The sequence below is a fragment of the Pygocentrus nattereri genome, chromosome 5 (assembly GCF_015220715.1).
Source record: "Pygocentrus nattereri isolate fPygNat1 chromosome 5, fPygNat1.pri, whole genome shotgun sequence".
NCBI classification, from domain to species: Eukaryota; Metazoa; Chordata; class Actinopteri; order Characiformes; family Serrasalmidae; genus Pygocentrus; species Pygocentrus nattereri.
In genome coordinates this window covers 1,884,379-1,896,506 of record NC_051215.1, presented here as the reverse complement: position 1 = coordinate 1,896,506, position 12,128 = coordinate 1,884,379, and the positions used below count along the sequence as shown (strand labels likewise).

The 12,128-nt window shown below is 44.2% G+C and overlaps 1 protein-coding gene across 1 annotated transcript in view; it reads right to left on the bottom strand.

Moving 5' to 3' along the window:
* hif1aa (hypoxia inducible factor 1 subunit alpha a) overlaps nt 1-12,128 on the bottom strand; it is a 49,579-nt gene that overhangs the window by 1,226 nt on the left and 36,225 nt on the right. The window contains exons 8-14 of the mRNA XM_037538260.1: nt 11,098-11,245; nt 10,186-10,424; nt 8,558-8,784; nt 7,519-7,620; nt 4,822-5,054; nt 3,303-3,405; nt 1,331-1,463 (exon numbers count right to left, since the gene is read on the bottom strand). Of these exons, the coding sequence (XP_037394157.1) occupies nt 1,331-1,463; nt 3,303-3,405; nt 4,822-5,054; nt 7,519-7,620; nt 8,558-8,784; nt 10,186-10,424; nt 11,098-11,245 (1,185 nt within the window). The remainder of the gene's footprint in view (nt 1-1,330; nt 1,464-3,302; nt 3,406-4,821; nt 5,055-7,518; nt 7,621-8,557; nt 8,785-10,185; nt 10,425-11,097; nt 11,246-12,128) is intronic.

The following is a 12,128-nucleotide window of genomic DNA, read 5'->3' as shown; positions in this document are numbered from 1 at the left end:
TATTTCACAGAACGTGTGTATGTATTGCACTTGTACCTATGGACTAATATCTCCCATTCTAGTTTACAGGAGCGTGTATTGGGGGCGTCTATGGACTAATATCTCCCATTCTAGTTTACAGGAGCGTGTATTGGGGGCGTCTATGGACTAATATCTCCCATTCTAGTTTACAGGAGCGTGTATTGGGGGCGTCTATGGACTAATATCTCCCATTCTAGTTTACAGGAGCGTGTATTGGGGGCGTCTATGGACTAATATCTCCCATTCTAGTTTACAGGAGCGTGTATTGGGGGCGTCTATGGACTAATATCTCCCATTCTAGTTTACAGGAGCGTGTATTGGGGGCGTCTATGGACTAATATCTCCCATTCTAGTTTACAGGAGCGTGTATTGGGGGCGTCTATGGACTAATATCTCCCATTCTAGTTTACAGGAGCGTGTATTGGGGGCGTCTATGGACTAATATCTCCCATTCTAGTTTACAGGAGCGTGTATTGGGGGCGTCTATGGACTAATATCTCCCATTCTAGTTTACAGGAGCGTGTATTGGGGGCGTCTATGGACTAATATCTCCCATTCTAGTTTACAGGAGCGTGTATTGGGGGCGTCTATGGACTAATATCTCCCATTCTAGTTTACAGGAGCGTGTATTGGGGGCGTCTATGGACTAATATCTCCCATTCTAGTTTACAGGAGCGTGTATTGGGGGCGTCTATGGACTAATATCTCCCATTCTAGTTTACAGGAGCGTGTATTGGGGGCGTCTATGGACTAATATCTCCCATTCTAGTTTACAGGAGCGTGTATTGGGGGCGTCTATGGACTAATATCTCCCATTCTAGTTTACAGGAGCGTGTATTGGGGCGTCTATGGACTAATATCTCCCATTCTAGTTTACAGGAGCGTGTATTGGGGGCGTCTATGGACTAATATCTCCTATTCTAGTTTACAGGAGCGTTTATTGGGGGCGTCTACGGACTAATATCTCCCACTCTAGTTTACAGGAGTGTTTTTGGGGGCGTCTATGGACTAATATCTCCCATTCTAGTTTACAGGAGCGTGTATTGGGGGCGTCTATGGACTAATATCTCCCATTCTAGTTTACAGGAGCGTGTATTGGGGGCGTCTATGGACTAATATCTCCTATTCTAGTTTACAGGAGCGTTTATTGGGGGCGTCTACGGACTAATATCTCCCACTCTAGTTTACAGGAGTGTTTTTGGGGGCGTCTATGGACTAATATCTCCCATTCTAGTTTACAGGAGCGTTTATTGAGGTTGTTTATTGACTATTGATATCTCCTATTCAAACAAAAACGCAAAACACCTACCAGAGGGCAGCAGTAGTATAGTGACGGACTCTGGCACAGTGGGCTGAGAAACTGCCTCCAATCCTACAACCTCTGACTTCCTGACCCTTTTACCTGCTCCAGGTAAGTCGCTGACCACCTGCAGCACAGAACCCTGGGAGAAAGACACTGTCAGTGACTCACTGATGTTTACCATCTAGATAAACTCATGAATATACAATATATCACATGTATATGTAGGTTATTCTAATAAAGCATTAATAAATGCATATTAACTGAAACAAGAGTTCATCAGCAGTTATGAGCAATAATGATCACACGAGTGGCACAAAAATCAAGGGTCACATTTCATGTGAAGGCTACCTACACTGAGACTCCTTAACCTACGCATAAGCATTGAAAAATACACACCGGTCAGGCGTAACATCAGGACCACAGCCTTGTTTCTACGCTCACTGTCCACTTTATCAGCTCCACTTACTGTATAGCTGCACTCTGTAGTTCTACAGTTACAGACTGTAGTCCATCTGTTTCTCTGATACTCTGTTACCCTGTTCTTCAGTGGTCAGGACCCCCATGGACCCTCACAGAGCAGGTACTGTTTGGGTGGTGGATCATTCTCAGCACTGCAGTGGTGCAACTCTGGCGTGGTGTTAGTGTGTGTTGTGCTGGTGTTGTGCTGGTTCTATGTCGCACCAAAAAGGGTTCTCCAACTGTAACAAGCCTGACATCGTAACAATAGCAAGAACCCTTTTCAGAAAGATTCTATATAGAACCATCTACACCACAACCGTCTCCATCCATCTGAAGAAGGTTTCACGATGAAGCATGTGTGTTCATGGTTCTACCTAGAACCATTTTCTTTACTAAAGAACCCTTTTACAGAAATCTTTTCTAAGAGTGTACAGTCTAACGATTTGCGCTTTTTTTTTCTTCTCTTTTTCTTTTAATTAGAACTGAGTAATAAAGCAAAGACAGAAGTCCAAAAACATCCCATTCCATCTGCAACAACAATCAGGAATAATAAAGTAAAATTAGAGGCTTTTTTCAGCAGTAGAAGCGGAGAGGGAGGGCGTTATCGTGGAATGACGTGGAATGTCATTGGTGATAACTCCCTCCTCGAGTGCTCTACTGCTTTAATACAGCAGTTAAATAAATACAGTAAGAAATGAATAAACTGGCCGTGAACGCGGCGTTTAATATGTTTTAATGTTCAGCTCCTTCCTCCTAATTAGAGCTCCTTAACGAGCAGCTCGTTGCTACGTCAGAGTAACGCGCTCCGCCCACTCAGATGGCTCAAGCGTCTCCTACAGCTGTCAGAGTCGTTGCTTAGCAACAGTGTGTCAGCGGAGTGATACGGTGTGAAAAACCCGTGATGTTATGGTGAAATAACAGCAGTTAGAACTCTGCGCAACCAACCAGCTCACGTGGCCGGAACTAACGGCTTTATAAGGACAGATAACATTCTCCATGTACATACATAGTCATTCATGATGTTTATATCTGCAGTGGATGGTTCCAATTATTTGAGCTCCCTCTGGCCCACTGGGCCCCCCTGGCAGTCAAAGGCCCCAGGACACTGGCCTGGCTGGTAATCCAACCCTAATTCCAGTAAACAGACAATTCCAAGACTGTCATTTGCTCTTGGCAAAGTGTTCTTTGAAAAGGCGGCTGACCGTTGCTGTTCGATCAGTTTCTTTACAGACTTGCAGCCAAAATCCCAAAGAAAAAACAGCCCCAGACTCTGTAGTTTCCACCTCTGTGCTTTACAGTCTGGACAGAGCTCCTCACAGAGTCCAGCGTCAGGCTGATGTTGTGCTGAATGTGTTTTAGTGTTAAACGAATATGACTTTAAACATTTTATGAAGTAATCTGAAGGACTCCATTCACATTTATCAATCATTATATTGACAAATACTTTGAGGGGCTGCTGTGAGTGGCTTTCCAACACTCACTCAATAATAAATAACTGCGCTCGTGTGCGCTCACATACCAGCCCGATGGCCTGAGACAGAGAAATTGTTTCTAATTTCCTCTTCAGGGGCTTTTGGTGAGGCTGAGTCGCGGAGGAGAGATGTAAGTCTGGCTGACATGCCCTGAGAGACAGAGAGAGAAAGAGAAAGGGTGGGGAGAGACAGAGAGAAGAAGGGTGGAGAGAGTGAGAGGGAGAGATGGAGAGAAAGGGTGGAGAGAGAGAGAGAGATAGAGAAATGAGAGAAAGGGTATAGAGAGAGAGAGAGAGAGAGAGAGAGAGAGAGAGAGAGAGAGAGAGAGAGAGAGAGAGAGAGAGAGAGAGAGACAGAGAGACAGAGAGAGAGAGGGATGAAGAGAAAGGGTATAGAGAGGGAGACAGAGAGAGAGAGAAAGGGTGGAGGGAGAGAGAGAGAGAGAGAGAGAGAGAGAGAGAGAGACAGGGTGGAGAGAAAGATTGAGAGAAAGGGTGGGGAGAGAGAGAGAGAGAAAGGGTAGAGAGAGAGAGAGAGAGAGAGAGATGAGAGACAGGGTGGAGAGAAAGAGAGGGAGTGATGGAGAGAAAGGGGAGAGAGAGAGAGAGAGAGAGAGAGAGAGAGAGAGAGAGAGAGAGAGAGAGAGAGAGAGAGAGTGTTAGTTTAACGTTTGTCGTCCAACTCAGCAATAAAACTGCTCACATCTCAGGCGTCTGTCTGTCTTTGCACCAGTAGTTCCATTTACTCAGTTCCATGTATGTAAAGGGGCAGTCCACCCTAAAACTAGCACCTAATGTTATTCATTATGATATGTAATGTTCTGAAGGTCCCAGCACTGCATCCCTCAGTCTCATCAGTTTGACAGGATTCACACCTTGGCGTGCTTTGTGTGTTTACTTCTAGTGTTGTCTCACTACAATACCCAGCATGCATAGCACCTTTCACACATGTAATGCCACTCAAAGTGCTCCGCAGAGGGTTTAAATAAGAGATAATAAAATTATTTAAAATAAAATCACACAAGAACATCACAAAAGCAGCAAGAATATGAAAAAAACAAAAGCAAGACAAAAAATAAAATAAAAACTTTACCGGAAAAATAAAAAGTGAAACCAGAAAGTTGCTTCTTAAAACCTGCGTCTGTCGGTCTGATGTCAGTTTACAGATTGTTCCGTTTTTTGGATGCATAACAACAAAACTCTGCCTCATCACGTCTTTCCTTGACGTTGATGTTCGGTACCGTAAGCAGGTCTGCAGGGCCTCAGAGAACCACTCTGGGTACAGTCCTCCTCATGGATCCGCCCCAAAGCGCTTACAAAAGTTCCTCCCACCTTCAAGACACATCATCAGAAGGTGAACCACGACCAGCAGAGCTTTATTTTACTGTGAGGGAGGATTCTTTTATGTTTAACTACAAACCTAATTCTGCTGTAGAGCCACGTGTTTCAGCGTTCAGATGGCTCTTTGTTATTACGAGCCACTGCTTTTACTAAAGAACCCTTAAAGAACCCAGTCTTCTCACCAGTGTACAGGGTTTAGACTCCTCTGCCCGTGCGAGGCTCTTACCTGTTGGAGCTCTGCTGTGGCTGTGCTGCTGTGAGCTGCTCTGAGGGTTTAATGTTGGTGCCCGTGCTGCAGGTCAGCGTCTGTGTCCGGTTTGGTGAATCTTTCTGAGCTGATTTTGATGTTGGAACTGGGCTAACACGTCCAGACTGCGCTGGAGAGTGAACGTGGAGCTGGTAATCGTCATCCATGGAGATGTAGGGAGCTAACATCTCCAGATCCAAATCCTCCACCGCCTGGGAAAAAAAAACCCACACACACCGTACAATAAGCTCCATTTTCTGGAAGAGCGACATGAGACCGTGGACGTTTCTATCACAGTTACTGGGTTTCAGAATCATTACACCCCTAACACACAGTTAACATATTAACTACATCGCTGTTGTTGGATCTAAACCTCCTATCTCCAAAGGGATAACTTTACAGGAGAAGGAAAAAACCTACTGTACTTTGAATCTAAGTCTATGGAACCAGAATTTTTTCCAAGCAAATTTGGGTCATTTCTTTTGGCCCTTTCATCATGAAATTTACACACAATATATAGAACCACAGGTATTTTCAAATTATGACAAAAACTAAAAATGGACAAAAATGGAGATATAAGGTTTCGTTCCGACAGCAGCGATACGCAATATAGATATACATTACAGGTATGCCTGCTTAGTTTATGGTACGTTTGTTCTCACCACTCAAAATATCGCCCTGTATGTATATCATCGCTCTTAAAAACTCCAAATCTCCAGAACAGTGACTTTTAGAGGAGGAAGAAAAACTTTATAATGCTCAATATACAAACCTCAGGTCCAAAAAAGTTGGGACAGTGTGTGAAACGCAAATAAGAGCAGAACTCATTGATCTGTATACACACCCTATTTAAACTATACAGAAACAACATACATTCATATAAATTGATGGAACTGGGGCAGTTTAGGACAATCGTGAAATGTTCAAAAACATCTTCATCAGCTTATTCAGTCATGCTTGGGCATAAAAGGAGCACCAAAGAAAGGCCGAGTTGTTTATGAGCTTGGCTGAGCCACTTTGCCAAAGACAGGTTAAGAAAACAACATTCCTCAATGAGCGACTGCAAAGATTTTAGGTACAAAAAAAATAATCAAATGATTTAGAGAATCCAAAGAACTCACTAAACAAGTTAAATTAAGTACAGTGACGTCATAAGCCATATATTACTAACGGCAAGAAACACCGCCGACTTCTCTGGGCTCGAGCTCATCTGAAAAGGGCCGACGTTCAGTGGAAACATGAACCGTGATCTCAGTCATCCTTTCAGATTGTTCGAGGAAATAATGGATGTTGTATTTTCTGGGTCGAACACGAAAAGGACCATCCAGATTGTTACCAGTGTAAAGTTCAAAATCCATCAGCGTTCACAGTGTGGGGGTTATTAATGGGTAATCTGCGAAAACACTATTAATGCTGAAAGATCTACACACATCACAGCAACGTATGCTGCCTTTTAGACACCGTCTTTTTCAGGGCCGTCCATGCTTATTTCAACATGACATCACCAAGAAACATTCTGCAAGTGCAGATGTGATAGCACGGCTACGTGATCAGAGAATGTGGGTGTGAAAATGTCCTGTATGTCTCCTATTAAAAACACGCAGTGAATTATAAAGCATGTCACTGTTGTTGGGACAAAACCTCGTCTCTCCAAAACGATAACTGTAAAAGAGAAGAAAAAATACTTTACGATTAATGTAAGTCCACTGGAACCAGACGTTTTTCCAAGTCATTCTGGACTGTTTCTTTTGGTCCTTTCATCATGAAATTTACACAGAATGTAAAGGGCAACAGGCTTTTTATATCAAAAAACAACAGAAATGGAGATACAAGGTTTTGCTCCGACAGCAGCGATATGATACATCAGCGAAGTCCTCGTGCAGTTGCACAGGTGTACACTTATATAACCGAAAAATGGCAAAAAATCCACTTTTAAAACTGCGTCAATTAAGACCAACAAAAAAACAAATATTAACCATTCCATCTTTTTTGGATTGTTATTTTGTTTCCCGTTTTATTTTGTCTCAACTTTTATGTTATAAAGCCAAACTATGCTTTATTTATATTTATTTTAAAACACAAGACCTCCAAAAATGCCATAACATAATTATATGATTTTTCCCCAAAAATTTCATACATGTATTTTTTCATTGCGAGGTCTCAATTAGGGCACACTCACATGCTTCGTACCGTGTCCGAGCACGACTGTCCACTTCACGTTCTTCAGTAGCATGAGAAGCAGATCCAGTATTAATCCAAATATACTCAAATAAATTGAGAAGTAGGACAGTCGGATCATTGATCCATGCTCGGCCACGGTTACGATCACACTAGATGCGTACCGTGTCCGAGCCTAACTGAGCCATCACGCCGGTCAAACGAACTGGACTTTGGGGGTCAAAATTGCTCGGGCACAGTACGGATGACCTAGTGTGGATACACCTGTAGTGTCTTCAGTCCCCAAATGATTCCTGAGTGCTGGTAAAATGAAAGGTGACACAGTGGTAAACAGGCTCCGCCCTGAATTGGGAACTGGTGTATATTCACGTTTTTGGAATTGAGGTTTGTATGATCATGCAGTCAGATTTTATTCCAGGTCTTTCTGGACCGTTTCTAAATGAAACGGTCCAGTTTTCATAAAAGTGTGAACATAAAGTTTGAAAGGACAGGGAGGACCTGTGTGTCCAGCAGGGTTTTTGGCTCCGTCTCCATGGAGAACATCTCCGCTACGTCCACTTTGCATTGGTTGCTGAGATCAGAGGTCAACGAGCTAATAGGCTGGACAGAAAGAGAGACAAACACAAGCTTATGAAACAACTATCAGTGTTGTAGTTCTACAGTTACAGACTGTAGTCCATCTGTTTTTTTTTACTCTGTTCATCAGTGGTCAGGACCCCCATGGACCCTCACAGAGCAGGTACTGTTTGGGCGGTGGGTCAGCATCCTCAGGTGGTGGGGTGCTAGTGTGTGTTGCACTGGTCTGAGTGGATCAGACGCAGCAGTGCTGCTGGAGATTTTAAACACCTCAGGGTCGCTGCTGGACTGAGAACAGTCCACCAACCAAAAATATCCAGCCAGCAGCGTCCAGTGGGCAGCGCCCTGTGACCCCTGATGAAGGACTAGAGGATGACCAACACAAACTGTGCAGAAGCAGATGAGCTGTCGCCTCTGACTTTACATCTACAAGGTGGACTGACAAGGTAGGAGTGTCTAATAGAGTGGACAGTGAGTGGACACAGTGTCCATGGGGGTCCTGACCACTGAAGAACAGGGTAACAGAGTATCAGAGAAACAGATGGACTACAGTCTGTAACTGTAGAACTACAGAGTGCAGCTATACGGTCAGTGGAGCTGATAAAGTGGACAGTGAGCGTAGAAACGAGGAGGCGGTCATGTTATGCCTGATCTGTGTATCTGATTTAGTGATCATTATGCTTTATTTAGGCTGTTCATTCATTTGCAGAATTTCTCTTCATGCGTTTCATCCCAATCCAAGAAATGCCCGGGTCCTGTGGGAGTGCATTTCATCAACTTTCATCACAATCATAACCGTCCACTTTTAAAACAATCTGTAGTTGTGCAACTCCCTAGTTTATATACTGCCTTTAAACAGTACAGCAAAACTACAGCAGCTGCTCTGGATGTCTAACGTAAAAACATCGTGAAAACAGTTCAAATGTCTTGAAACTGAACGCTGACAGCTTCTCATTCGAACCTGAGTCGAGCTGCAAGTGATGCCCCCTACAGCGCTGGGGGTGTTTGATGACGGGAAAGAGAAGTCCTCCAACTGGAGCTGGGTTGCGGTGGAGTCAGAATGGCTTAGTGTGGCACAGGGATCTTCAGTGGGGGGTGAAAGGGGTGAAAGGGGCAACAGAACGCTGGTGGAGGGCAACATGACGTCACTGTAGAGGGGGACGTCTTTTAACACACCGAGCTCTGTATCTGTGAAAGAGAGATAGCACAGGACTGTTAAAGGACGCTTTCAAACTGATCTCTGTCTGCCGCGTCTGTAGCATCTGATCAACTACCACAATCATCTCAACGCGTTTCCCTGCACTTAGAAAACTTCAGAAAAGACCAAAACACATTTACAACAGAAGACAACAGGCACTTGCTTCAGCACTCATCCTTCAGCTTCTCTGCCAAGAGGCTTTTCTGTTGTGTTTCTGTTGTCTGTGGTAATCTTTCATATGCTAGAGAAGTGGCCGGTGAGTGGAACCACAAAGTGGATGTTTCTAATAAAGTGGCCAGTGAGTGGAAGAACAAGGTAGGTGTTTCTAATAAAGTGGCCAGTGAGTGGAAGCACAAGGTAGGTGTTTCTAATAAAGCGGCCAGTGAGTGGAAGCACAAGGTGGGTGTTTCTAATAAAGTGGCCAGTGAGTGGAAGCACAAGGTAGGTGTTTCTAATAAAGCGGCCAGTGAGTGGAAGAACAAGGTAGGTGTTTCTAATAAAGTGGCCTATGAGTGGAAGCACAAGGTGGGTGTTTCTAATAAAGTGGCCAGTGAGTGGAAGAACAAGGTAGGTGTTTCTAATAAAGTGGCCAGTGAGTGGAAGCACAAGGTAGGTGTTTCTAATTAAGTGGCCAGTGAGTGGAAGCACAAGGTAGGTGTTTCTAATTAAGTGTCCAGTGAGTGGAAGCGCAAGGTGGGTGTTTCTAATAAAGTGGCCAGTGAGTGGAAGCACAAGGTGGGTGTTTCTAATAAACTGGCCAGTGAGTGGAAGCACAAGGTGGGTGTTTCCAATAAAGCGGCCAGTGAGTAGAAGCACAAGGTGGGTGTTTCCAATAAAGTGGCCTATGAGTGGAAGCACAAGGTGGGTGTTTCTAATAAAGCGGCCAGTGAGTAGAAGCACAAGGTGGGTGTTTCCAATAAAGTGGCCAGTGAGTGGAAGCACAAGGTGGGTGTTTCTAATAAAGTGGCCAGTGAGTGGAAGCACAAGGTGAGTGTTTCTAATAAAGTGGCCAGTTAGTGGAAGCACAAGGTGGGTGTTTCTAATAAACTGTCCAGTGAGTGGAAGCACAAGGTGGGTGTTTCCAATAAAGCGGCCAGTGAGTAGAAGCACAAGGTGGGTGTTTCCAATAAAGTGGCCAGTGAGTGGAAGCACAAGGTGGGTGTTTCTAATAAAGTGGCCAGTGAGTGGAAGCACAAGGTGGGTGTTTCTAATAAAGTGGCCAGTGAGTGGAAGCACAAGGTGGGTGTTTCTAATAAAGTGGCCAGTTAATGGAAACACAAGGTGGGTGTTTCTAATAAAGTGGCGAGTTAATGGAAACACAAGGTGGGTGTTTCTAATAAAGTGGCGAGTCTGTGGAAGCACAAGGTTTTTACAGTTCTTTATTTGTTTACCTGTGCTGCTGAAATGCAGCTGAGTTAGGGCCTCTGGCTCCCCCTTCAGGTCATCAAAGAGCACTGCAGTCTGCTCCTCTCTCTCACTGCTCGCCTCCTCTTTACTCCTCATTTTCCGTGAGCACTCCTGCTGTCCTCTCTCGCTCTCTCTCTCCTCTTCCTCATCCTCCCTTTCCTGCTTTACCAATGCAGAGTTAGACTGGTGGACAGAGAGGACAAGTTCAGGCTCTTCAACTCCGCTGGAACGAACAAAGGGACGCACAGCTGAAGCACCAAATTTACAATTTAAACATCACAAAATAATAAACATTACACTCGGTACAGGAGTTATGGATGTGCACAAGACATTCAAGCACTCTGTCAACTGTCTGTAAGTTTTTCAGAGGAATCCAGGCCAAGTTACAGTTTCTAGGCTATGAAGGACCAACTGGGTGAGCCAGTCTGCTACAGCACCACCCTGAGGCAGAGCAGCGCTGCAGCTCTAGTAGGTTAAGACCACCAGAGACAGAAGCTGATTGAGGGCGAAGCAGATAAACAATCAGCTTCACTGAATCTGGATTTCAAAACCAAACCTTTTTTTTTCCACATGGAGGCTGCATGTTATATAGTCATGAGCAAACATTTGGACAAATGACATTTTTGTTGATTTTCTAAGTGAGAATAAGTGAACAAATCTCCACAGACAACACACTTCCGCACATTTTAATACACTACTACTCTTATGACCCCACCCACATTAAATACAGCCTGTTTTATTTATTCCCACTAATATGATAAATATGATAAATAAGCAGTAAGTGTGTGTTAAAGTGTGTAGAGCATGTATTGATGCTCAATCAACAAAAGCATGCAATTAGACCAGGAGCGCCCAAACTCTCACACGACTGCACCCACACAGGCGAGTTGTGGTACCTGAGGACGTAGTTGACACAGACGACGCACTGCGGCTGAGAGTTTTTGCTGTTATAAATAACCGTGGCCTGAGTCTCCACCCACACGAAGCCGCCCGTCTTCACCAGCATTCGGTACTGCCCGGTACACGCCTGACCTTTCACAAACACTTCAGACAAACAGACACACAGCTCCTCTTTAAAAGCAATAAAGCCACGCGAGGCCACCAGTTACTGCATTTCATCAAGGGTGCTGACGCGAAGTGGAGTCAAACTGATAAAATCACTGTAACGCGCGGCCTCAAGCGGCTTACTGCTTTTATAAAACGGCCACCAACATAAAACATGACAAAATACACCGTTTTTAGAAAACCATTTAAGTTATTATTAATAATAATCAACATAAACAAGCATGCCATAAAGAAATGTAGTTCCTTCAGAGTTCGGTATCGTTGCCGAGCCACTGAACGAGGAGACTGCTCGGTTGCCCGTCGCTGTGCATTGCGGTCATTTCATGGATTTTTTTTACTTTATGTCGTATAACAGTGAACATGTGATCACACAGCGCTGTTTATTACACAAGCCTTAGCTCTGTAAGTACGTTTTGGTCACTAAATCACCACTGCGAGTCTTATTTAGCGGCAATCCAGCGACGCCCTCTTCCCACACTGGGGCTGAATCTCAATCGGCTTCCCGCTCCCTACATAGCGCACGACGTAGGAGTTTAATTACTGGATCCTGCAGCCCAACAGAGCAAAATACAGCTAAGAAACAGTCGTTTGGGACTCAGACACACCCACGGTCGATATATAATGCATTATTTGGCTACAGAGCCCAGAATTCATAAACTTTAAAAGCTAGAAGGCTATTTAGGGAGTTTGGGATTCAGCCTGGGTTTGATGTCACCTCTGAAACAAGGACCTTTGAAGTGTGTAAAACATTCGAGTGACATTTTTAGACTTTCACTCTGCCGTTTTACAGTAAATCACACTGTAAGTGCTTTAATTCAAGCCTGTGATATTAATGATGGAGCTGTTTAGGCTGCTGGCTCTT